The 27,602-nt window shown below is 45.6% G+C and overlaps 1 protein-coding gene across 1 annotated transcript in view; it reads right to left on the bottom strand.

The window, feature by feature from the left end:
- The window catches only part of EPHB1 (EPH receptor B1), a 443,952-nt gene that overhangs the window by 103,783 nt on the left and 312,567 nt on the right, over window positions 1-27,602 (bottom strand). The window contains exon 5 of the mRNA XM_012000023.1: window positions 16,018-16,353. Coding sequence (XP_011855413.1) covers window positions 16,018-16,353 — 336 coding nt within the window. The remainder of the gene's footprint in view (window positions 1-16,017; window positions 16,354-27,602) is intronic.

Below are 27,602 nucleotides of genomic sequence, written 5' to 3'. Positions count from 1 at the left end.
AAAGAAGAGTGTCATCAGACTACAAGGTAAAATCAACTAGGGTTCAAAAAGAATCAGAACCAGAGTGTTGAAGAAGAGAGTTATAGCCAATAATAAAAGGCCTTGTAAATGTGTCAGAAGCAGAAAGACTTAAAACATCACTGGTCAAGGGGCTCCGGAATGGAGAAAAAAACAAAGGCAGGCTCTGAGTGAGTGAATCCTTTGTCTCTGTTTTTGCCACCAAAGACTCTGGGGAAAACTTACTCCCAAACTGCTTTTAAAGCAGACAGATCCAAGATAGTATATCACACACAGCAGAGGAAGAGCACAGACTGTTCTTGCCTGAACTGACAGAGGAGATGTGAATAAATTGCAGGGACAGGATGGCCTTCGCTGCAAGTTGTGAAAGAGCTCACAGATGACGTGGAACAAATGTTGGCCCAAACTGGCCACTGACCACTGGCCACTGCCAGTAGTATCGAAGATGGGGTCTGGCAGACCACCAGACAGCCCTCCATTTGTACGAAGGGCCCCAAAGGGAACTGTGGAGTCCCAGGAGACTCAGGCTGGGTCTGAGACGGTGGCATGACTCTGTCTCAAAAGTTAATAACCCAGACTCTGGACTCTAGAGTTCTGATGTGCAGGAGTTTTACTGTCATATCACAGATTCACCTGGGTCATGCATTTTATGTTTATGACATTCCTTGACACTTTAATTTAGTTACTGACTCAGTTATATTCAAAGGTTTCTTCTTACTCATTTTGCTTTCCTTATTTGATAGGAGCATCCTCCTCCAACAATTAAGTGTCTCAGATTCCAAAAATACGAGATTTACTTGATGCTTTTTTCTAGGACAATTACTAAGTTTTAATACATTACAATGCTTATTAAAAAATACCTCACAACCTTTTAGTTGATTTTTGTGCCGAAACACTTCTGTCAACAGTTTTAACCATAATCAGTTTTGGGACCTAACAAATGACATAACAGTTCACTGTGTTAAAATTAATGCACATACACTCAGACTTCAGTTGATCTTTTGGAGTAAAATGTTTAAAGAGGTTATAAAATTATGAAACTCAGATTTCAGTGTTCAGCAAATATTAACTAAAAGGGAAAACAGTGTTGTGAGTGTGGGTGGAAACTGTGACAGGGACAGCCTTGCTTGAGGCCATCTCTCACCAGCTCTAGGAAGGTGCAGGTCACAGCTGAGCTGCCTCTGCCTTAGCTCGGGCAAATGCTCTAGCAACTCTTCTAGGAGGCAAATGCTGTTTCCAGTGACAGGTACTTTCACATCTAAAATTCCCAAGGAGACCCATACAAAGAGGAGGCCCTCTGCCTCCCCCGCACAATAAATCATGGGTGGGCAGGGTAGAGTAGTTTTCCTTGGCCCTTCCATACAGTGTGTGTGTTTGGGGGGTGTCCTCCTAGTGAACCCCCAGAGTGATGCTGCTGCCCCAACCTGCACAGTGTGCACCTAAGGCTTAGTAACCACTTTTACCCTCACTGGGCATTGCTTTGTCTGGGAGAAATGCTCCTCAGTCGAAGAATATTTGGGTTGAAGAATAATCCTTCTATAAACATTCATACACAAGTTTCTGTGTAGACATATGTTTGTATTTCTCTGGGGAATCAACCTAGGATTGGAACTGCTGGATCATATGGTAACACTAACCTCTTCTATTCTCTCTAGAACAGCATTTCCCAGCCAAATCATCCTTGGACTAACTACCTGTGATCTATAGCACAGACCATAGCTGTGAAGAAAATGGGTAAGGTAAGGAATAGTAGGGAGCCTAGGGCCCAGCCCAGAGCAGCAGGAATTAGCAGAAATAAAGATGGGCTATTGTCAGGGCCCTCCAGGTGTTGCAGAGAGACGTGTGTGCCTATTCTGGCTCTGCCATTTGCTTATTATGTGATCTTGGGAGAAGGTTAACCCAAGGCCTTGTCTTCTTTGGGCCTCAAGTTCTTCAACTGTGAAATAGGAATATTAATTCTTGTGTTATTAATTTCCCAAATGTTCTGAAGATGTTCTCTGTGTGGTCTCTTGCTCCTTTCAACCAGATCCCACCTGCCAGGCTGGGGACTTGGCAACCACCCCAAACTCTCCTTCTGGCTCCACTGCTGTTCACATAGGCAAATCAATCACTGGGCATCATTCCCCAAGGTAAATATAAAAAGTGGGATCCAGTGACAGCCTTAGGTATTTATCTGATAAATATCTTTGAGGGGATATATACACGTCGACTAAGCCATGGTGGATGTGATAGATACAAATGGGCTTGGAGAAAGGGAAAGCTAGCAAAGAGCTGGGTTCCCCAGAGGCTGGAGTGATAAACGCTCCAGAAGAGAGCTGGTTTCCCCTGAACATTTTGAGATAACCTGAAGCAACCTAGAAAGTAAGTGATAGGGTGTCTTGTCCCTAAGGAGAAGGAGACCTAGTGACTCTGGAGAGTGGACAAGCATAGCCTACCCGTCTAATGGTACGGCTCAGGCCCAGGAGCCCCCAATGCTCCCATGGCCCTGCCACTGCCTCTCTACAGGTCTCGTCACCTGTATCTCATTGTGCCTCATGTACTTACTGTCCTAACTCTCTTGTCCACCTCTAACTCATTCACTTCAAACTACTCTGTAGCCATATTAATCTTTCTAAACTCAGTTTTTCCTTTGTTACTCCAATGCTCAAAACCTTCAATGGATCCCCACTGGAAAAAGCCCTAATTCCCTCTTAAACATTTAGCAATGTGACAGCCACTCACCATTCCAGACTCTTTCCCACGGTTCCCTCTTAGGAACTTATCACTCTTATCTAACTGCTCTATTCACCATATCCAAAAAGAACTCATCTTTTGGAGTCTCTTCCAAGAAGGCCATTCCCTGTGGGCACCTCTTTTCATGACCCTGCCGGCCTTTGAAGGCACAGAGGGAGCCACACACTGCCCCGCACTGCTTATCCTTGCCTGGTCACGCCTACCAGAGTGCCCTTTCCTGCCTCCCAACCCAAAGCCCCTTGGGGTGTGATCTCCACGCTGGGACACAGTGCACTGTGATCTACCTTCCGAGGTGCTCACCTCTGCTGTCCATCACTGCAATAAAGTCTTTAGGGAAGGACCACGTTTTCAGCCTCTTCACAGTGTGCTAGCACATAATAAATGTTCAACAAAAATTTACTCTTATTGCGATGATTGCGGGCTTTTCTCTAAAGACCTCAGAGGTAAAAGGAGTCAGAAAATCCCTTTGTTGTAACAAACATGAATATTGGCCTTTGAAGGAGCATGAGGTGGAAAAGGGAGCCAGGGTTGTGATTTGGCAGCCCGCACCACAAAGATCATAGAATATGGTAGTCACAAGGGATTAGAGACAGAAGTTCTCTGTGGTGTAGATAAAGAAACCTAGCAGGTTGGGTCCATCCCCATCTCACTGGGATTGTTTAATTGTAATGTTACCCTAACATTGGCGGTTTTCTATTTTTTAAAGCTATGAAATCCTTTCTCCAAACAAAGTTTTCCCTGAAGCATAAAATGTGAAACAGAACAATTCAGAGCTGCTCTGGGTGAATCACAGCTGCTAGGGCCTTGAAGTCAGTCCATTTTCTATCTCCCCAACCCAGACTCTGTAAGGTTTATAGAGAGACCCAAACAATGCTGAGCAGTCTCCGGAAGTCCCCTTGAGGGACTTCTGTGAGATCCTAGAAGCTATGAGTGATGGGGTTGGGAATGAAGGATTGGGCTGGCTGGCCATCTTTTTTTTTCTTTTTTTTTTTTAATATACGAAACACATCCCATATCCAAAAACCAAAGTTCGTATTTAAATATCAGCTAAAGACTTCCGGCCCTCTAGTACTCACGACCAAAGAAGAACAATTTGCAATACAGATGAACTGTGTTTCCTCTGACATTTCTATTCTAGGAGGTAACTTTGCTGAAAAGGTCCTGCTTAGATAACTGGTTCTCCCACTGTAGATGAAAACTCATTCCATTGCACAAATATGCTTGAATTTTACATTAGAAGACCTGACTCATTAAATATTTTTGGTGCAGTAACACTTCTGGTCAAAGTAGATTAAACAAATAAGCAATTAACTTGGAGACTGGGTATAAATACAAAAGCAGAATTAATTATTCTTCTCATTGTTTTCCTCTATTGTGGACATTGGTTTCTTGTTTGCTTTTACTCTGGGCTTTGCCTTGAGATGTCTCTGACATTCGCTTCCTATCTTCCTCCCTACCCTGGGAGTCACCTGGGGAAAGAGGACTTCCTTAGGTGTGTACCCTGCTCCGTGCTGTTCTAGAATTCTGGCTGAATTTGAGATGTGAATGGGATAATAAATGAGGGCTTCAGGCCTGGCCTTCAGTCTCATACCCCAAGGCAGGGAGCCACAGGCTCCTCTTTCACTGGTCCATCCACTAAGGGTTTTTCGGTTCCATGCCAAAGGGGAATGGGGGAGTGACAGGTGGGGGTTAAGGGTTGGTGGCTGATCTGGGAATGTGGGTTTATAGCAGCGGCCCTCATTTATGATATTACTTTTGATGTGTACATGTTTGGGGGCGGGGTGCCGTTCTTTATTGGGATCATACATCTGACTCTGTAAGTTCTCAAAATGTAGTCCCAGATCAGCCTCATCTGGGAACTGGTAAGATAGGCAGACTCCAGAGCAACATCCTAGACTCAGTGAATCAGAAACTCTGGGTGTGGGCCCAGCAATCTGTGTTTTAACAAGTCTTTCACAGGAGTCTGACACATGCTCAAGTTTGAGAACTGCTTGTCTAGAAACCTAGAAATCAGAATGTTAAACTTTGACGGGGCATCTGAGACCATTCAGTTTTGGTCAGCTCTTACAATTTATAGATTAGAGCAATGAAGATGAGAGAGGGGGAAATGACATCCCCAAGTCCGCAGAAGGTTGGTGCAGAGCCAGAAACAGCGGGGCCTCCTTTCCCTGAGACCAGTGTAGGGCTCCCTCCTCACAACTCATGCACTCTGCATTTCCAGAGCCTTGAGGAGGCCAGGCATAGGGGTGGGGGACATTGAGTTACATCAGCATCACTAATGGATGGGCACTGCCTTCTGGGACCCCTTGTGCCCTCAGGGAGATCAGGGGTCCCCACCCATGGTGGAAGTGTGCAGAGCCCTGTGCCTGGAGGAGGAGGCAGGCTGCAGTGTGTTCCTGGTGGCCCCTCTGCCTCCTGGGTCACTGCAACCTGGCATTTTCCCACAGCTCCTCCTCCCTGCTGCAGGAATCAAAAGGTGCCTTAGAAGGTGCTATTTATGTGAAAACTATAGCAAACCTGCACTCTGTGACCCTGCAACTGTGGGAGGCTGTGGAGGTGTGTGTGGAGCAGGATACTCTTCAGGCAGGCATCTAAGCACTGTTGACGGCTGCTGAGGACACAACCATTGGTACTCACATGTCAGCTGGGGCATGTCACAGGGCTCTGCCTCCCCTCAGGTCTGCCAGCCTTTCCCAGGTGTGGGGCAAGAGCAGAGCACTGGCAGCTTTGGTCTGTTTAATGATTGGTCATGAACGGCAGTCCACTCCAAACACTACCAGTGGAGAGGCCACAGGAGATACCCCATCACAGGTTGTGTGCCCCTGTTACATCTGGCTCTCACCATCACACATTCAGCTGAATCCCCAATGCAGCTGGAGGACCTACCACTACCACCCTAAGGCTGACATCACTGCCACCAACGCTGGGCAGGGGAGCTGCACCTGCAGTCACTGTGACCATCCTCCTCCAGGCCTGGAGGTCTGAGTCTTCTGGCTTGAAGGTCCAGAGCCCTTCCTCCTCAGAGCAGCCCACCAGGCTCCACAGGCCGGCTTCCATCCTGCCATGCCCACTCTAGCCCCTTTCTGGACATCACCAACCCCATGGAGTTCTGGGTCTCTTCTCCTTGATTCTGACTTTCCTTTGACTACTGAGCACACCCCCACCCTGGGCCCTCCATTTACAAATCAGGAAACTCCCTTGTACCCACCACCTTCCCTCAGAGCCTTCACTCTATGTCTGCGTTAAGGAAGAGCAGCTGTCCCTCGAGGACACCTTTGCCTTGCAGCCCTCTCAACTGGTGACAGTTTATGATTTTGCATCCAGCACACCTCAGGGTCAGGAAGTGGGGTTTGTCATCCTTGCTCCTGACTGTCTGTTTCACACCATCAATCGCCATCTCCTGCACCCTTCGCAAAAATGCCATTTGGCTAGACCACCACTCTCCAGGTCTTGGGACCACCATATACTCCCTCCCACCATCACACCCCCATTCATTGGAGGCATGAGCTTCTGTCTTTGTCTTTCTCTCTGCCCTGAGCCTTGCCCTCCTGTGTGTGACTTCAATGTTCACTTAAACAATATGATCTCAGTTCCCTGGCCTCTGCAACTCTTCCATGCCTGCCAATTCCCATGGCACACTTAGACTCTGCTTTGCCTAAAGTCACTCAATTTGCAAAATCACAAGTCTAAATATTCTGCTTCCTCACCACCTCAGATGAGCCCACTGCAACTCTTTTTGGCCTCATCTGGCCTCTTGGCATTTACTTCCACCAAATGCATCAGCCTTCTCCTTTATTCATATCCATTATTATCCATCTTAGGCTCCATCTTTGCAATAACATAATTCACAATACTCCCCAAACCCTTAGGCATACGTTGCCTTTATCTTTTCAGAGCATATGACTGTCAAAGCTCAACCAGAGATATATTTGTGATGTTTCCAGTAGGGCCTGCTGTTCAGGAGCCATATACTGCTGAGAAAGCCACACAAGAGGAAAAAGAGGTGGCTTTCTAAACATGTGATCACCAACTTCAAATGAGCTCTCAGTACTTTCCAGAAATATTGAATTTACCTGAATAGTTCCATTTCCCATTCTCTTCAATAGCACTGCCAAGCTTTTTCCATTCTCCTCAAACCTTCAACCCCAATGCTTTCCCCTTCACTCTCAGCAACCAATCTTATTTCCCACCTTCCAGAGAAAATAGAAGCCTGAATATCCAACTGCATAAGTAATATCCTGATTTCAGTACTCAAACTCTCCACAAATTATGCATGTGCAGAACCAAAACCTGTTTTCTGTTGATGCAGTCCCTGAATACTTCTGGGAGACACTGGGGATGTCTCCTCTGCACTCGCAAACTATACTCTCATTCTCCTGCTTTGCTTTCTTTGTTCTCCATGTCAGCTGCCTGTGAGACCCCTCAAGGAACATTGCTTATTAAGCCAGATGGCCAGGCACCCCCCTCCCCCAAGGACCTGCGGTCCTGTGGGAACGTGGTTTTCAGTGCTTCCTCGGGCAGTGCCAGGCTCAGTGCCCCTCTGAGAGCCCTGCCTCCATAGTTACTGATGGTACCTCATCACATAGTCTCAAGACTGCCTCTCTGTGCCTCAAACTTCATAGCATCCCTCACGCAAAGCCACTTTCCTTGCTCTTCCAGTCTTCTATCCCAGGCACTCACTCCCATCCAGGCCATCAGATGAGGAAACAGATGGTAGCAGGACCTCACTGTTCTTCTAGGGACCCAGTCCCCTGCACACCCACCTCCTAGCAAGCTTCCCTCCCTACACGCAAGCCTCTTCCTGCAAACAAAATCCAGACCACTGGTTTAGGAGGCAGCACCAGAGTGTGACATGGTATAAGGTCAGCCAGGACACCTTATAGCAGAGGACACATTGCTGAGGGGCAGGGTCTACTGGGAGGAGAAAGACATGGCCTTTTCCCTTGGGAGCCCTCAGTCTGCCAGGAGAAATAGAGCCTAAGCACATAAACAACTAATGCACATCCAAGAAATCACCATACTGTCCCTTTAACAAGTACAATTCAGAGAAGGGCAACATACATCACATTGGGAGTTTGTACAGGGCAGATGCACTCCTAGGGGGCATGACTGGGCTCTTGTTCCCCCAAGCTCTTCTAAATGGTGAACGCATTTGCTCTACTGTCAAAAAAGAAAAAAAAAAAAAAAAGAAAGAAACACACACACTTTAAAATCCTAAGGCTCAATTCTACAGCTAAGACTTTCCTGCAGTTTGGCTGTCAGAAGGAAACTGATCCCGAGGCCTGAGGGATTGGCAAAGAGTCTCCCTTGCACTGAAAAATAATTGTGGTCCAGCGTTGCCTTTATTTACCCAGAACATTCAATGTGCCTTTTTCCTCCATCTTTCACATCCGCTCAGAGAAGATGTTAATTTTCTGAAATTAAACACTTAGCTTGATTACTGTTTTGTTAATTGCTGCATTCAGAAACCCCTGGTGCTCCTGCCTGTTTAACATGGATGGTACTGTGAAAATGATAGGCGCGGGACTGGCATGCAGGGGGACAGACAACAGTGCTGGGATGCCATCCTAACCACCCTCCCTGCATTTGCTCAAGCAGCTGGGACCCTGCCAGTGGGGGAGGTGGGACAGGCCAGGTCGTAGAAGAGCAGCTCCCACAGAGCCATGGTTATGGTTTGGGGATGCAGTGCACACAGGAAGCCTCAGGTCTTACCAACATCTAGGAGAATATAGGGGGAAACTGCAATCACAGCTCCCCACCCAAAGATGCCTGATAAAGGAAAGATCACAGAGACAGCTAAAGCTGCACCATTTGCTGATGCCTGAGATTACTTTAAGAAAGACTGAAGCACTCATTCATGTATTTATTTAACAAGTTATTAGTTCATTCAATGAACATTTATTGATTGTTTTCTATATTTCAGGCACCCAACTAGACACCTATCTGGACACAATAGTCAACAGGATAGATACAGGGCTTTCTCTCCTGGAGATGCCAGTTAGCTCATGGAGTTGACTTGCCACAGGAGCATGGAGTGGATGGATCCCCTGGATCCTCTTCCTTCCCATCCTCTTTGCCTCTTTATGAGATACCTCTTTATGAGATAGTTCACAAGGTGAACCGCAACTATCTCATAATCCAACTGGTGTCCCCTCTCCAATAAGGGTTATAACAATCTCATGTGGATATAAGATCCTTACAGAGTAAGAAATTTCCTCCAGTCTCATTGTCAGTAGCCATTTTTACTCCTGAAGCTATGTACTTGGAGTGCCTGGCCCAAGATGGAGTAAACAAGCAAATAGGTCCCTGAGTCCTGTGGGCACTCTGGTAATCCTGGCAGAGTGAAGAAGGCAGTTCTGGAGCTGTTAGCAGCATCACAAGTCACTGCTCATGACCTGGAAAGAAGAATTCTCATACTCAACCACTGTGTGGCCCAGCGTGTGATATCCACCCACAAGGAGTTCATTCAAATTGGTCTGTTGAACAATAAAATATCCCATCCAACACACTGTCACTGTATAGCTACATCCACCACCAACTGAAATGCCCTCTGGCAATAACATGTAGTTCCATCCTAACTTTTGGAATGTAAGAGTGGGCACCACAGAAGAGGGTGGTACCAAGAGCCCAGCTGAGGGTCCTGCACCCCATCAAGTCACTTCCCAATTCAGTCACCTGCTTACTTTGTGACTTTTCTGGGCCTCTGATCCCAGTCTCAGTGAGTGCTGTTGACTAGAATGCAAGCTCCACAAAGGCACAGATTTTTGTCTGTTATGTGTGCTGCTGTGTTCCCAGTGTTTACAGCAGTATATGGCATGCAGAAAGGCCTTGAAAATATTCGACAAGTAGGCGAATGAATGAGAGCCCCTAAGAAGCAGTACCCTTGAGCCAGTACTTGCAAGCAGTACTTGTTAAGCAGTCACAAAGAATGTGTTAAGTGAATGAATACATTTCCAAAGTTAAACTGCCCAAACAAACCAATCCCTTTGAGAGTGGTTGAGTCTCTCTGTGTTCCTCTGAGTGGATTAGGGCTTGTAGCATCATCCTAAGCAACATTCCCTAAGTCTTCCTGCAAGGAGTCACAGCAGAGGAAGACTCCAGATTACCTGACTCATCTGGGAGGCTATCTTACGATGTTACCTGTGGGTCACCAGGACACATTCTCATCACCACTCCCCAGCCAAACACTTACATACTAATGCTCATCTGTGGGGACTGAAGCCATCTGGCAAATATTAATCAAGGCTCTCTGTGCCTGGCATTGTGCGGCCGTTCCCTCAGGAAACTGGTGGTAGGTGAGAAAGTGTGATTCTCCACACAGCTCACCATCTGGTGGAGGACCCCAAGGTTGCCAAGGATAGAAGCCAGGACATTGGTCAGGGGCAGTGCCATCTGCTCACCCTCTCAGCTCAATGGAGAACACATCATTGTTTGCAAATGACCAGGGCCCTTCTGAGGCCAACCGGAAGTTCCTTCTCAATGCCAGAGCTTAAGAAACAATAAAAACAACCTTTTCTAGAATTAACAATGAGAAGAAAGCAACGAAACGAACTATGAAATTGAATTAAGAACAGTGAAAATTTTATTTGCTTAAGTTTTTTTTTAACTTTTCTTTATTAACTTCAATGAAAGTTTTCTTTCAAGTCCTTCTAGTCTTTAAGATTCTCACTCAATCTTTTCTCTGCATTGGAGCAAATTTTGCCTGCTAATTTCCAATGAGCACAGCCCTTAAAAATGAACTGGCTTTAGCATATGGATCTTAACACTCTACATTTTTACAGGCAGCAGTGTAATATTGTTTTAATATTTAATTTTGAGATTTACATAATATCTTTCCTCCAAAGAGCTCAATACATTGCAATATCATAAAATTCCTTTTCATATTCAAAGATTACTCTTTATGCATGCAAATACTATATTTAACCAAGGAATAATGCAAATTAGGTGATGTATTCAGAGGAGTTGATGGGCTAGGTAATTCTTTTGTAAGAAAATTAGTGTATTCGAGTGACTTTAACTGTCTAAGAACTTCAAAAGTGTCTTAAAAATGGACAAACTATATGGGCTTGTAACTGTTAACAGAAATAGTGCAGCATTTTTTTAAAGAAAGTAAGTAATGGGTTGTGTCTGTGTTGTGGGCATGATGAATAGTATTCCACACGGAAGTGGCATGCAGGCCATACATTAACTGCATATAATATAAATGTCAAATATAAATTGTGCTGATAGGATCATGCAAGTAAGGGGGAAATTGTTGCTTCTTCAAATACACAATGAGAAAAGATAGACAGGCTCCTCTGAACATCAGAATCATCCAGTGGCAGGTATCCAGGTTCTGGGCTTCCAGTTCCTCCCTCATCATTAGCTCATTGGGATACAGACTTTGCCACTCTCGTTTCTGGTGCCTATTCCTCCCCGCACAGAATGGAGAAACCAATATCTGTTATGTATCTGATACAGATAACATCAGTCCCAAACAAAGAAACTGTGAAGCCTTGGAAGGAAACAGTCTAGGGAGAAAAAGTACAGCAAATTGCTCTCTAGCTCAAGACATATTCCCAGAAATGATGCTAATCTCTCAGTCCATAGCATAGTTTACAGAGTGATTTTCTATCTGCTGTCTCATTTGCTTGTCACTATAGTACTAGGAAGCAGGTATCATGACTCATATTTTATAGGCGAGAAATGAGGGATCTTGCCAGTTCAATGAACTTGCATGATTCATGTGAGGAGCAGAGAGGGAAAGAAAGCCCAGGAATACCCCACTGCACTCTGCCACCATGAGCCCAGAGGTGGGGAAGATGACTGCCCCACGGTGGAATGAGAATGGAAAACAGAGCATGCTCGGCAGTAAGACTTGGGTTAATCAGATTCACCCTCTGAATCAGAGGTTACAAACCATTGCCAACAGGCTAAATCCAGAATTGGATTTGTTTGGCTCCCAAGTGCTTTAAAATTTTCTAATCAGTTGTCAACATTTTAAATCTGGATTTTCAGCTTATAAAATCAGGCAGTGCTGGGCATGGCAACTCTTGCTGGAGCTGAACAATGGCTGCCTCTCTGCTTTTTAGTTCCCTGAAGTCCCCACCACTCCCTATTGCCTTGTACCTGGCCCCGCTTTGCTGCTCTCCATTACCTGCCTGGCCTTAGGGGTCTTTGAGTTTGTTCTCTCTGGCTTAGATGGTCCCAAGTTCATGTGCTGGTCGGATTCATCTTTTATACCCCCAAGATTTCCTCTGAGGTCTTCTTTTCCAACTTTGACACTCCAAGTCTATTTGGCAGAAGAGAGAAGTAAAGTTTGTCATTCACTTAATTCTCTCTGACAGCCAGATGATCCGGCCATCAGTCTGAATCTGGGGCCAGATGCCAGAGAGTGACTGCAGGAGTTAGTGGTGATAACAATCTCTCTGCAGATCACTTGGCCACTGGAACAGAGAGAGTTGCACCTGATCTGGTCTATTTTAAACTCATGGCAGCTGTATTCAGTCCAAGGATGTATCCCTGAAGACCTCACGTAAATTTGAGCTTGCATAATTCATGACCAATCCTGACCAAAGATGATGGACATTTTTTTTGACAGCTAAAGTGGCCTAGCAATGTGGCAACAGCTTAGAGAGAGCTTATGACTTACATAGTCCACTACAATGTGATTTTTCATCAGTCTGAGGATAAAACGGCCACAAACCATCTCACAGCCAAGAAATGATGTTTCTCAGAAATATCTGCAGCCTAGGGAGGTGCAAATGATGTTTCTCAGAATCATTTGTTGGCTGTGAGATGCTGAGCAAATTCAAAACTGCTCTGACCTAAGTTTCTTCATCTGACCCACCTTCTCTATAAAAAGAACAAAAACAAAAAAACATGTGGTAGGGGTTGGCACATTGGAGGTGCTCAAAGATATCAGTTCTCTGCCACTGCCTTTGGACTGGGTAAGGATCCAGTCCTGAAACTCTCCAAGTGATACCTGGTCCTTGAATAGTTATGACTATAGACACAACTGGGGTCATGATGGGAGAAGATGAAGGCTCTCTGAATCTCAGAACTCAACAGACAAGCTTGTCTCTGAGTGAAAAACTGTATCTACCATGTGCCCAATGACCAAAAACAAATGATAGCAAAAATCTCCAAGGTCTTTTCTTAGATCTCATCTCTTGGAATCAAGAAGAGCCTATTGTTGGAGACTATGAAATGGGGGGCCCAGAGGTACTGTCCACTTTTAGGACAGAACACCATAAGGTAGACACAGACAAGGGACATCCTGTTGATCTCTTTCTAATCCTAGACTCTCCAAATCCCTTTAAGTCTCTGCTTTCTTATCAGAAAAATAGGAACAATAATCCCCAAGTCATTGTGTAATTACGAGGATTAAATGAGTCCACATAATTCCAAAATTCTTTGTGAACTCAAAAGAAACACAAACAGGAGGTGTCAACTATAATCATTATTACTCATCTATTTCTCAATCCGGACCCACTCAGTAGTCCAAAGCCACTTCACAGTTTGGGCAGTTCCAAACATAGAGTATGCATTCAATAAACACAGGTTGACTTAATGATTGATCCCAGGACTCCTCTTGGTCAAATTCTTTGCCTTCCATCTAGCTACTAATGACCCAAACAGTAGGACAGGTGGCCACAGGCACAAAGAGGGGTCATACCATACAATGAAGCCAGGGGAGGAAGACTGAGCTAGATCTGACCCAGAGTGAACTAGCTCAGGGGTATTCTGGGAAGGTTAGACATGTCAAGACCTGTTGGTAACACATGGGTCCACCCACCTCAGCCTTTCATGGATCTGAGTCATTAGAGTTTTTATGATGCCTACTTTTTAGTCTCTCTTCCACCTCTGGTAAAATACATAGCTTCTGTTCATGGTTCTAAACTGTTCTCACAGAAGTTCAGGTTTGAATGTTTATTTGATGGTTCTCATCTTTAAAAAAATACTATCTGTTGGTTGAAAATAATTTGTATTTACACATAGATTCATCAAATCAGTGCAATGGCAGCCTGTTCCTCAGTCCACAGCCCATAGATTAGGAACTACTGGTCAACTTGATATTTGTTTTACAATAACCATGTGCTCCCAAGAAGCAATTGGATCCTTCTCTCAGTGAGTGTAAACTCTCTGACACCAGAATTCCAGAGTGACCAAACAGGAATCATAGATTGGAAGGTGATAATGGAGGCTAGGACTACAAAATCAGGGATAATTAAGGTTAAAGGGCCTGCCAGAGGGAGAACAAAGCACATGAGAAGTGTGCTCATGGAGGAGCAAAAGGGTGAGGATAAAAATGAATATTTTACATGTTGGTAATGCAGGGCCCCTTGCAAGAGCCTTGGTCCCCCAGCTCCACTGCAGTCTAGGAAGGTGCAGATGGCAAGACAAGCAGATGGGCAGGTTCGGGAATAGCAGGGTAAGAGAAGGGAGGGCAGAAATAAAAGCAAACCGATATAAGTGGCAGGTTTGTTCGCACATGCTTAGAGAGAGAGAAAAGACAGCCAAGCCCAGTGTAACATGACAGCCTGGCAAGATTGTCATTCCCAGAAGCTGGGACACTAAAATATTTCAGCCAGTTTTCTGCCTAAACTCTTCAAGGGAAATACTGCTAACAAAGGCTGCCCATGTTACATGCTTAACATAATGCAGAAATTACCATTCTCCTTTCTTTGGGTAAGACAAAATGTCACAACCTTTGTCTCACGGCGCCAACACTGTGGTCACCAGCTGGAGGCTTCTACACTTCCACTCTTATTTTCTCACTACATGCGTATGCATGTAAACACGTGACCATACACATACATACAAACACACCACATGAACACACACACACACACACACACACACACACACACACAGAGCAACAACGCAGCCATCTGGACAGACACGCTCTCCTACGACACCTTTTTTCTTCTCAGTTCTGACAGCTTAAACTCAAGATTCATCTGCCATCAAAGATGCCTAAGATGCCTGGTTTTAAAAGAAGCAGAATGAGTCTGAGGGTGGGGAGGTGAGTAGGAAAGGATAGAGTAGAAAAGAGAAGGTCAGGGAGGCGCAGATACACAGAGGAAGAGAGAGCCGAGATAGATGCTTGGCTCCTGCTATTCTACTAACAAGCTGTCCTTTTAGAATTTGTTAATTGAGAAAAAAATCTATAATTCCAAATAACATCACGGTCCACTGCCTATGACCCTCGTTGCCTGTACACGTGATGTTCACTTCCCCTCTGCAGCCTTGCACAGTAACCCCGGGAGAGAGATTGCTCATTTTTCTTTAACTCCCTTGGTATTTACTGCATGCGTACAGCATTTTACCTTGCAACTTTGTGCTTTGTATCTATATCCTCTAAATTCGTCAGTTAATGAGTTTCATGAGAGGAACAATAGTGTCCAAGTATCACTGCATCCTTCACTGTGTCTAATCCACAGCGTGGCACACAGTACATGCTAAATGACTATCTCTTAATGATGAATGAATAAATAAGTGCATGAATGGACTGGTTAAATTGATATAAAAATAAACAGATTCTTGCAAGAGCTGTGAAAAGTAATGAAGAGAAAAGATCAGAAGAGTGCAAGATTCAGAAATAAAGAAAAAGAAAATGTGTTCTGAGCTGTGCCAGAGGATGTGCTGGTTATTGGAAGCAATCTATTGCCATCTATCTGAGGTCTCAATAGCAGCATATCATTCATCAGAGCAAGCTATAAAGGAGAATACACTTTTGAACTACATAGGTTTAATTGGAAAATGAAGGCAATATTGATTTTATCATATGATTTCTGGAAAATTTCTGTCATTGGGTTTCCATAAAGCATCATTGGTGGTCCTGTTCTCAAAGCCTTTCAGTGCCTCCACTCACTCACCGTCTGTCCATCCGTCCACCTACCCACCCCTCTGTCCATCTATTTACACAATCCTCTGTTTGTCCACTCACACACCTGTCTGTCCATCTCTTCATCCAACTTTCCAACAGGATTTGTTGAGCTCAGGCTGGATGAAGAGCACTAGGTCCTATTCTGGCTTGGACACACCTCTTTGCTTTTGTGCTGGGCACAAGAAAATCCCCTAGTCTGCAGCTCATTCTCAGAAGCGCAACACTACACCTGCCTTCTCCATGTGATCACAAATGCCCATCACCTGACACGTTCACTCCTGGACAGAGGCCTGACAGCACACTGGCAGGATGGGTGTGTCTGCAGCTGTGTCCCTGCCTAGAGACAAAGAGCCAGCCACACATCCACACAGGAGCACAGAAGCCTCCAGACTTACCGGCTTGGTTTGTGGTGATGTTGACAGAGACGTGCTGTGGGGGAAAGGGACTCTTGCTGGAGACTCCATTGATGGCCTGGATGTCAAAGGTGTAGGGGGTGTGAGCCCACAGGCTGCTGATGGAGACACGGCACTCAGTCAGGCCCAGCTGCCTGGGCACAAACTCCACATTGTCATCACAGCGGGAGCAGCTCCGGCGGTCTGCCCGGCACTTTTTGCAGATGATGTTGTAGGTCACATCATCCCGCCCACCTGTCTCCCTTGGAGGGTGCCACTCCAGAATGATGGATGTCTCGTTGACGATGGAGATAACATTGCGGGGACCTGATGGGACACCTGCAGGGAGACAAAGAAGGGTCCAGTGAGGCCAGACATAAGCTTCCTTGTCCAGCATCTCTCTTGTCTGCCTCTGGTGCATTCCCATCCTCATCAGTGCGCTCGCCTCCCACTCCTTCCTCAACCCCAAATGTCTATGCTCCTATTCATTTTGAAAAAATAATAGGTGAACAGAGATGACACCTTGTCCCTAGCTCCCATTTCAATCATCTTCACTGAGGCTTTTCTTCTTTCAATCACATGTGCCAAGGGAAAGAAGGTTCCAGGACCTGGGTTTAAGGCCTTTTGTTCCCAGGATCAAGCCACATCCTCCAACCAGGTTTAGGATTAATAAAATGTATATATATTGAACATTTACCGGATTCTTTGTCTAATCTTAATTGGTGCAGAACTCAACGGTAGAGGGATATGAGTGGCCCCTCCAAAAGCCCTAACATATTCTGAAATTCTGCACAAAATCTCACACAATTTAGGATCTATGTGGTGTGTGCGTGGTAGCAGGGATGCATCTCTGTAGGACAGGCTTCCAGAGCACCTGAATAGAGGCATATTTACATTGCACCAACTTTGACACATGAGACAAGAAGCAGAATTGGGTGGGAGAGGTCCATGTAGTCACTTTGGGCCCTATGACATAAGAAAACATGAGTGTGTTTAGACGTTCTGCTCGCTGCTTTATATACATTACCTCATTTATTCCCCCACAAGACCCCTACCAGGAAGATACACTAATTATCTCAGTTTAATAGAAAGGGGAAGTAAAGCTTAGAAAAGAGGCTGGCTGTAGATTGCATAGGTCTGTAAGAACTGAAGCCGGTGTGAAAGACCATACCTGCCTGATTCCAAAGCTCACGTTCTCAACTATAGCCCTGCTCTGAACAGACTTTCTCTTACAAACCAGATAGGATCGCTGGGACTCACAAAGGGCAGCCTCCTTCCTCTGGAAAGCTCTGTTTATGGCCACTTTTCACAATCTGGCGAAAATTGAAATGCCCTGTTGCAAAACTGTGGAAATCCTGGTGCTTCATAGAAGACCAAAATATTGCTGAATTAATGGTCACAATGCTGGGCATTTTTGAGATTAAGTTGGAGAATCTGTTGCCCAAAACCAGAACAGATCATAGCCTCAGGTTCCCAAGCCTGAGCCTTGCATCTCCTCAGTGTCTAACCGATAAAAATGAATCCTGCCCGGAAGCCCCCCTTTCGAATGGCAGGTCTGCTGGAGCAGCCGCTTCGGATAGTAATGCATTCAGAATTCATGCACGTGACTGTCACCAGCTGAACGAAGACATGTGTAAAGTGGTTCATGCTGGAGACAGGAATCAAATGCCAACACACAAAATGAGGGAATAACAACAAGGTCGGGGGGCACCAGGGAAGGATTCTGTGTTGAATCAGTCAACAGCAAGCAGCTAGAGCAGAAAGCAAATATTAAATCAGGTTCTATTAAAACATGAAAGAAAATCAGTACTGTACCATATAAAGCCCATTAGGCCTGAACTAAAGCACAGCGTTCATGCACGCTTGTGACAGGGCAGAATTCATGAAGCATTTTTACTGAAGTCTTGCAAACAGCATTCAAGAATTCCCCGCCCATCTGCCCAGGAATAAACATCCATCTCTTTTCAAATAATCACATAGCTAGTGCTGGTAAGGTAGTCGGTACTGTCCCACGTAGGCTCTTACGGGGCTGGGCCAACCTTGCCCCATAGTGCACAATTCATTACCATCCACATTGGTCACTGCCTGTCTTAGACATGTCTGTTTGCTTCTGACTGATGGGACACAGACCACAAGCTCTCAGCAGTCAACGCCACTCTTGTTAGTCTCACTTTTATAGCAGAGAGCCTACACTCACCCACGGGCCCCTGTTTCTCATCTCAAAATAAAGACATTCACTAAGTGCTTGCTTTATACTAGGTGTGGGGTGAATCTTTTTATCTCACTGCATCCTTGGGACATCCTAGGCTATCACTCAGAAGGCAGCCTCGGAGTAAGGGGGAGGCAGGCACTGATCAAGAGAGTGACCATCCATCCCTCTCACCCATTGAGACTTTCCTCCTTAAATTATCTCCTCTTTCCTTTGAGCTTTGGCTACACTCTCCCCACTGACTCCAGCTTCTCAATGTAAACTCATACAAATCTTTGCCATTTCCAAACCAAAACATCATCACCTGGCATCTCTCTAAATTGCACACCCTCTCTTCTTTACTCTTGGCTGAGCCAAGCTTTTCCAAACAAGATCCTACACTTACTGTCTTTCTTCTCTCCCTGCTCAGCCAAGTGAAGCCTGGTTACTTCCCCACTTCTCTGCTATGACTGCTTTTCCTTTGGCTTTCTATGTGACAAATCCAGGGAACACAATTCAATCCTTACCTTCATTAACACTTGTGTAGTCACCAGTCAGGCTCTGGGAGCCACATCTTCTGCATCCCCTAACATAGGGACTATTAGCACAATCTGTCCATCTTCCTCTACTTTTCCTTAGATATGTCCCTTCCTCTCTATCCCCATGGCCTCAGAATTCTTGGCCTCATCATTTTTCCTACCCTACTGCAAAAACCTCCTAATTCATTCTCCAACATTGCTTCTGCATCTCTCTGATACAATCTCTTCTGCCAGAGTGTGAGTTCTAAATTGCACATGGAGTCATAGCGTTCTGCACAATTCCCCCCCTGCTTCCTGATTATCCAAAATGCTTGCCCTCCTTTCCATGTCATTCAAGTCCCCGTGGGATCTTGCTGTTCTTGATCTCATCCCTGGCAGTTGACCTTCACCCCTCGTATTCTGGCTAGTAGAAATGTTCCCGAAATTTCCTGTGCACACTAAACTCTCTTCTTACCTCTGAGCCTCTACACATTGTTCTTCCCTCTGTCTCAAGTTCTTTTCCCTCTGTATCAACTTGATGAACTCCTGCTCACTCTTCAAGGTCTAGCACCCATTCCACTAGGACCCTTCCCTGAGGTCCAGCAGTCATGCTCTCCCCATCTGGGCTTCCATAGCTCATTTCCAGGTGCCTAAGTGAGACACCATCACTGCATTGTGATAGTCTCCTTCTCTTTGTCATCCTCACCACACTGTAGCCTCCTGGTAGGCAGGGGCTGCTGTCTGGTCTGTTTCTGTGATTCCTATCCTCAGACAGCACTTTGCCCTCCAACCTGGTTTTCTACCTCTGCTCAGTGTGCATAGAAAAAGGTTCCCCACATATGCCCCTCTCCAGCATAAGACAGGATGCCCTGCTGTAGGTGGATGGAGGGGCCTTGGAGAGGCCTTGAAGCAGCAGCAGTAATCAGTTGTGACCCATTGCTTGTTACTCTGAGAGGCAGAGGCTTTGGTGAGGCAAAGGTGGCAAATGAAGAGCTGGATGGAGAATTTTGCCCAGTCTCTGATCTAGTGGCCTCCCTGAGAGCTAGGAAGACCCACCCTGGTCGATGCTGCTCCATGTCTGTTCATTTGCTCCCAGCTGCTCAGGAGGAACAGGAGGAAATGCAGTGAGTTTCCCCCCAACCCCCAACTCCCTTTCCAGGGGAAAGGATTTTTCATGTTGATTAGGAAAAGTCTTTATATAAAGCAGGCACTGCCCCCTTCCCATTCATGTGTGCTTTTCAGAGCAAATGCATCTGTGGGGCATGAATAGGGGCTTGTGAGGGTCATGGTTGTTGAGTACAGGAGTACATAAATCTGAATCCTTTCCTTCCAAGGAGCAGAAACAGACATTAAGGGCCTTCCCTGGAGAATGGGCTCAGAGGGTTAGGAGAGCCAGACATGCCCTGCAGTGTATCATTCCCCTGCCTCCTTGAGGGCAGGGGTGCGTCTTGTTCCTCCCACAAAGCAAGTGCCAGTGCGTATTTCTGGAGGTGACCAGAATCTGGGCCACAAAAAAATGACCATTCATTATTTACTCATTCACTCATTTACTCCCTTAACAAATACTCCCAGCATTCTTTTCAGCACTTGAGAGGCAGAAAAACCAAGACGGGCAAGCTTCTTCTCTTATGGAGCTTATATTCCAGTGAGAGAAAACTAATAGACTAGAAGGAAACAGAGAAATAAATGAAATTATTTTAAATAAGAATAAGTGTTATGAAGAAAAAGCACCAGGGCTCAGATGGCCTCCTAACGATGCTGGGCTCTGTCTCTTATTCCCATGAGGCCCGCTCCAGGGCTGGCAAACCAGGGTCTCATGTCTGGGTGGTTAAAATGATGATGGCCCCAGATGGCTGTACTGTAGCATCCTGATGAGATGGGCATATTCCTGCAGGTAGACTGCTCAGTCTCCCTCATGCCTAAATGAAAGTCTGACCAGGGTAGATTTGGCCCCTGCATAAATCTCCCTGGAGGAAGGTGCTAAGCCACTTCCCTACCCATCCAGGCACTGCCTCCTTGGCTTGGAGCCCTACTCTTGCAGGGAGTATTCATCCAGAATCTGGGTCCCCAGCAACATCTCTAGGAAGGAGGCCAATTGAGACCACTAAACAAAAACATTACAAGGGGAAGTAGAGAGGGAAGCCAGAACAGTGAAAGAAAATCTGCCATCTCCTTCAGCAAAAGCCCTCGATGAATGCAGTGGCAGGGCTTAGCACCGTGGTCTCCCCATCTGAGCTCCCTGCTCTTCCTCATTTTTCTTAATTACATACAGACAGGCTTTTTGAAGCCTCTCTGATCTGTTACCAGGGTTACTTCTGATGAATGCATTCTGTTTAAAGGGCTAAGGAAATTCAGTCCTTTTAAAGGGTGGGAGAAGTGTTGAGCCGTGATTTTCTGTTTGGGTGAGGAGGGAGTGTGGTGGGTCATGAGTTATGAAGATGGGTCTCCAATGTCCTCCAGGATGTGCCTGAGAGGTTGGCTCAGACTGCATGGAGGATGGTTGTCACTGGGATCAGAAAGGGTTAAACAGGATCCTTCTAGACCCACAGGGCCAGCCCAAGTGTTGTCATATTAAGATAGAATCTCCTGCTTCTTAATGTGATTTGGGCCAGATAATTTTTTAAAGAATGGTGAGACAGGGTGTGTGGGAGAGAGTGGGTGAGTTTATTCGAAGGCATTAAACTGGAAATAAGAGCACTCCTGAGTAATCAAAGGGAAAATCTGCTGAAGACAGGTTGGCCCCCAAAGTCAATTCTTTTATCAGGAATTTAGTAGTAAATTTTAGGCTGGTATAAGGTGCCAAGCAGGCAGGGTATAGCTCATTGTGCATTGCTGAAGCCAGGGTCTGTGTCCTAGGATCCATCCCCATTGGGTGCTGGTGAAGGTTGCAACCATGGTGGTTGTCCACAAGGTTGGAACTATAACCTGGGAGAAACGCTCCCCTGGAAAACCCCACATTCAGGCCATACCTAAGGAGTACCGGAAACTGTGAACACACACAGTAAAGGATCAAAGTGATACAGATGCAAAGGGTTACAGATGTTTGGGAAAAGACATGACCAGTGCAAATCAATAGATTCAGAGATGATCTCTGGCACCTGTCCAAAGAAACACCTTGGAGTCTGCCTGCCACAATCTGCACCTTCCAGGCCACATAGCCCCAGCAAGCACTTCTACCAAGGGGTAGAACCTTAACCTTGAGCATGGGGCTGTGTTTCTAGAATAGGTCCAGTTCTTATTAGGTATTGGGCTTGTGACTTCTGTCCACACCTGTGTCTCTGCTTCCTGGCCTCCCTAGCGGTAGCCTGACTTTAACTTGGTATCTGGTATTCATTGTCCTCCCCTGACCTATGGGAAAATAAACTTTTCCTTTACTCCCACAGCAAACTGTGCCCTCTTTTCATTCTCCCTTTAGGTGAAAGAATTGCAGTGGGGTCCAGGAATGAGCCAGGAAGGACACTTGATACTCAAGACTCCTAGGTATTATCAGGAGAGCAACAAATGTAATGTTCTCCATGGCTGAGAAGATTCAAGATTGTAGTTTGGAAAAAGTACTTCAATATGAACTTCAATATTGAATATGTACTTCAATATCGACTTTAGCACTCTTCGATATGAAATGAAGGTGAAGAGGTGGTAGAGAGGGTGACCAGAAAATGATATCAGGCGTATGGATGGTGGGAGTGTGGTGTGAGTGGCTGGGAAGGTAGCATGGTCCAGAATTCACTTTTCAAAATAAGGATTCTACCAGAGTATTTCTTTCTCTGTTGGTTATTGTGACACAGCTACTTAAATGAACCATGTCTGAGTGACTGGAAGGCTTCCTGGAGAAGGTAAAAGGATCTTTGAGATTTTATGGGGAAGTAGAATTCAAGAAACAGAAGCAGACAGGGAAATGGGGGCTGTAGAATTTTGAAGAGGTCTTCTATGGGAGCAAAATATGCAGGGAACCAAGTCAGGCTGGTTATTATACCTAGCCCAAAGTATGGTACACAGGGCTAAAAGCAGGATAGGTTGGAGGATAACATAAGCCAAAAGAGGGAAAGTTTCAACTGTCAGCGATGTAGTACCAATATCAAATAAACATGAATTCAACTTCATGTGCAGTGCTCTTTTCTTCTTGATAAATGGTTATTTGAAAACAATGCCAAAACAAAAGGAAACAACACCAAACCTTTATTCTTTCTAAGTGCCATTTGTGGCTATGATGCTCTCTAGCCTAAGTTCAGCTCTTACTCTCCTTCTCTTGCCCATCCTAAGTATGATAGTAATTCCTTTTCCATCATTCCCTCAACAGGAGCACATCAAACAAGAATGACCAGCGTCCTAGAGGAAAGGGCTGTGATGTGGTGCTGCATGTTGGTTCAGGACCTTGGAGAGTGACATAAGCCTGTGTGTTCCCTGTCCCTTTCACTGAGTTCTCTCGCCAACAGTGGGGGTGCTTCTAAAGATTCTATGTCAGGCATCATAATAAGACCCCGATAACAGAGGCCAGTGGTACAAGGGTTGCCCTGTTTTACCATGGGAAGGAGGTTATTGAGGCAATATGGGAAACCAGGAATAAGTTACCAGGGACCTGTGGAAAGTAGTGGCACCAAAATGGACAGACTAGTAAGTCATTTAAAGGATGCCAAAGACATCCCCCTCTCAATACCAGAAGCTTGGACGGGCTCAGGATCTTTAGAAAAAAATAGACCAAGAATTGTCTGCAGTCTGCTGACAATGAATATCAGACATATGGGACATTGTTTTGCTCCATATGGAATAAGTGGTGTCTGAAATTCTGAGGTGTCCCTCCAAGAGAGAGAATTGTGCTGAGGGTCCAAGGCAGCAGGGGCTGGCTAGAAGGTTGGTTGATGCCCGTCCCACCACAAGCTCAGGCATCCTTTGAGGCTCCTCTCCTCAAAGTACAGGATATCTCTCTGGGTCAAGGAGGAGAGGGCATTAAAGTTCAGGAAAATCATGTTGGTTTACTTTTTCTAACAGCCATGTGAGCACAACCTTATCAGAGAAAATTTTATACTACCTTTGAAATCAGTTTTAAATGAACCCCAGCAGCAAATTACTAAGGATGGGAAGTCACAGGTCTTCAGACACAGACAGAACTGAGTTGAATTCTGGATTTTGGCATAACCTGTCTAAACCTCAGCGTACTCACTGGTAAAATCTGCATGATGATCACAGCAACCCGTAGGAGTGTTGTAATGGACTACCAAATGAGCAGTGTAAGTGAAGGGTTAGAACAGTGCCTGTCACTTAGGATGGCTTCTCTATTGGCAGCTGTAATTTTTAACTCATTGTTATATGGTAATGATGAATGTGAAGACAATGACGCGGGCACTGCCCTCATGGAGTATACTGTCTAGTGAAGGAGTCAGATAACATTTCAATAAGTAGATAAATGAATAGTATCAGCAGTAACAGGGTTTTGGTGATACATAGAGAAGGAGGAGGGGAGACAACATGCCAGCGTGGTGTGGGGAGCTCTCTCAGAGCAGAGGCCATCTGGACAGAGACCTGAGTGTGATGAGACAGAAGCAATGCAAATATCTAGAGGGAGTGTTCCCCAACCCAAAGTACTGGCATGTGCAAAGGCCCTGAGGTGGGAATACACTTGGTTCCTTCTTTGAGGAAGATCAAGGAAGCAGCATGGTGGACATATAATAATCAAGAAGGAGAGGGGTCATAACAAAGATTAGAAAGGTAGTGGGGGAGGCAGACTCATAAGTCCTGGTTTCAGCCTGCCAGGAATTTTACTGTAACTGAGGTTTTACTGTAAAGAGGGCTCTGAGCAAGAAATGGCATGCTTAGACTTATGCTGCCTTGGGGAGGACAGGCTAGAAGAGGATAAAGGTGGAAGAAGGCAGAGCAATTAGGAGGCCACAGCAGTCATCTAGGGGAGAGGTGATGGTGGCTTGGGCCAGAGTGACATCAGCGGAGGAGATGAGAAGAGGCAGATTCTGAATACTTTGTAACATCTCTAAATAGCACAGACAGTCTTTTTACAGATACTATATCACTATTTTCTCTCGAAAACTCTATGAGGCATTATTATCCCCATCTTAAAAATAAGAAAACAAAGGCCCAGAGTGGCAGAATGTCTTGTCTCTGGTCACACAGTCACTAGCGGAGGCATATTTGTCACACAGGTGTGCATGCCCAGCACTGGTGCTGGGCATGGTGCTTGCCTTCTAGGTGACCAAAAGGGCTCCCTGTCCCATTGCCTTCCTGTGGACCTGGCTCTGACTTGATGAAACTTGTTCATATCACTGCCTAAATAACCAGTTTTGGGTCCTTTCCCTGGAGCAGATTTCTACCTGACCTTGAATTGTCTTCGGAACCAAGAAAGATAAATTGAACTTTTGGATACTACATGCATCTGAAAGAGCAGTAGAGGTCAACATGGAAACTTGAATTTTCTTTTATTGATAAATACTGTATGCAAAGTACTGTCTTAGGTATTTTGTGAATTACTTAATGTAATCTTATCTTTCCAACACTCTTTGAAGTAGGAACTACTGTCTACTGTTTATTTATGAGAAAACTCTAGCTCAGAGTATAAAGAAACTTGCCCAACTCATGCACTGGTGGAACCAAGACTTGAGTGCAGGGCTGGCAGGTTCCAAATCTCATCCTTAACAACTCTTCCACCTGGGGTAGAGGCACCTAATGGTGTACAGCACAGCTGTGATGCAAAGCATTTTCTGGGGGCTGGGGGAAGATTTCATGGAGGCAGGAAGAAGCTCCTGTCCCTGAGGCATCTCAGCAGCTTCCCTGAGGCAACAGAACAACCCTGATTCCAGGACTATGCTAAGCGAGTCTGCACGTGTTGCTCATTAGGGTCTTGGAAACACTGGGCCTGTACTCAGGCAATTCTCCTAATCATAACAGTTAGTAATAAGAAGAAATGATTAGTCAAAACAAGGAGGGACCCTGCTGAGAGGGATTTCAGAAGCATCAAAGAGCCTAGTGTTACACATTTCACCAAAACCAATGTTTGTAGAAAGTACTTCTTGTTTCTCCTGCTTCAATGGAGCCAATTGTCTGGGAGAAAGAAAGTAGGTTATACATTCTGGGAAAAGAGACAGCCCCTCTACCTAGCCTGAGCTCAAGTCTGAGAGTCTAAGTTTCCTTGGAGCTGCAGAAGCCCTTAGAGGATGGCTGAGGACCCTGGATCCTGGGAGGCAGTGCACCTCAGTAGGGAGGTATTTGTGACCAGTCTCACGTTACTGTCCATGTGGGAGAGGGATAGAAGGTTGAATCTTCTAGCTGTGGCCCAAGGTGAGGCCAAAGAGAGGAAAGCTACAATATGCTCCTACCCCTGAAAATCCCCTGGAAATGCTCCAAATCAAGAACTATAGGTCATGTCATAAAAACATGGCCTTCAAGATCCCTTTCGTACCCCTGAAATGCAGCTTCAAAAGCTTTCTACAGTGAGGAAAGATGCACTGGACTCAAAGAAAAAAACCGGGGCTGAGTCTTAGCCTTGCCAAAGTGTGACCTTAAGCAGTCACTTATCTTCTCTCAGCCTAATCATTCACTGATCCTTGACAGATCAATCCATCTGTGTTTACTGAGACCCTCCTGTGTGCTGTGCTGTGTATGTGGGGTTATGAAAAGTTCACTGATGTCTACCCTGAGAAGCTGAAGGTCTGCAAAGGAGGCTGGCACCTGTGCAACAGCTACACAAACCACTGACTGACAAAGCTAGCGGAGATCTCGCCCCCTGAGCCTGGAGACGGCCAGGCATTGTGCTATGGGAACTTGGAGGGAACACTGTCCTCTTTATGGGAGAATCAAAAGGCATAACAGAGGTTAAAGCATTCCGTGATCCTTAGTGTACTTTATATGCATAAGGGACTGCCTGGTATAGTTACCCAGGAGTCCCTTTCCATCTCTTCACTTTCTGGAAGGGAAACAGGGAGCAAGTGCACACCTGTACAATTAAAAAAAAAAAAAAGACTTCGTGCAAGAACACTTGACCTGAAGGCCCTGTGAAGCAGGAAAAACATCTCCCTGCCTAGGGCCCCTGAGACCCCCAAGTAGACCTCCTGTATAGGTTCTCCCAGGCCTTCAGGTAGGGTCCTTGTGCCAAGCCCTGCTCACAGCACCTCTGACCTAGTCAGTCTCAGAGAAAGAATCCCCAGAGCACTTCCTGCTGAAAGATCACTACACTAGGCCACGTACTGCCAGGACAGGCTCCAAGGCATTTGCTGTCACTGGAGGCAACAGTCCAAGCAAGCCGGTGAGAGTCTTCTTGAAGTGAAAAGACATTGAGACACACTTCAGTTTTTGGCACAACAGAGGAATAGGTCTTACTGGACAGAACTTGTACAGAGTTCCTTGTTCTGGACATTATTTCTAATTGATGCACTCAGGCCCTGAACCACCCAAAACTACTGGTTTGATTTAGCATATCTTGATGCAGCCCGGAGCTCAGTAATTCTCTCCATGCAGATGCAAGTGTGGAGACTCAGATCTGGATAGGAATTTGCTATGCATCTAGAGATCTGGCCAAAGTCCATTGGGCATGGAGGTCACATACGATGAAAGCCTTGCAGGTGAAGGATCTCAGCTCCTCGCAAGCTACTCTCAGGAGTGCAGAACCTGGCTAGTTCCATACAACACATACCTTACTGAACTTTTGGATACTAGGCACTCATGAGGGAAGGGTAAGGGACTTCTAAAGTGCTTCTTTTATAAGAAGACAACCATCTGGACCATACTTGGGGAGTCCCTGCTTCATGAAGGTAGGATGGAACCTCTGGGTTACTCTATGGTCAGAAGTCCTATCTCCCCACCATTCCTGAGAGATAGGGATGCCCATGGAGGAGTCCTGCATCTCCACAGTCCATCAAAAATGATTAAGGGCCCCCTTCCTA

Source organism: Mandrillus leucophaeus, unplaced genomic scaffold, assembly GCF_000951045.1.
Source record: "Mandrillus leucophaeus isolate KB7577 unplaced genomic scaffold, Mleu.le_1.0 Scaffold612, whole genome shotgun sequence".
Taxonomy (NCBI): Eukaryota; Metazoa; Chordata; class Mammalia; order Primates; family Cercopithecidae; genus Mandrillus; species Mandrillus leucophaeus.
The sequence above is the reverse complement of the archived record's forward strand: the minus strand, read 5'-3'. Positions and strand labels throughout refer to the sequence as shown.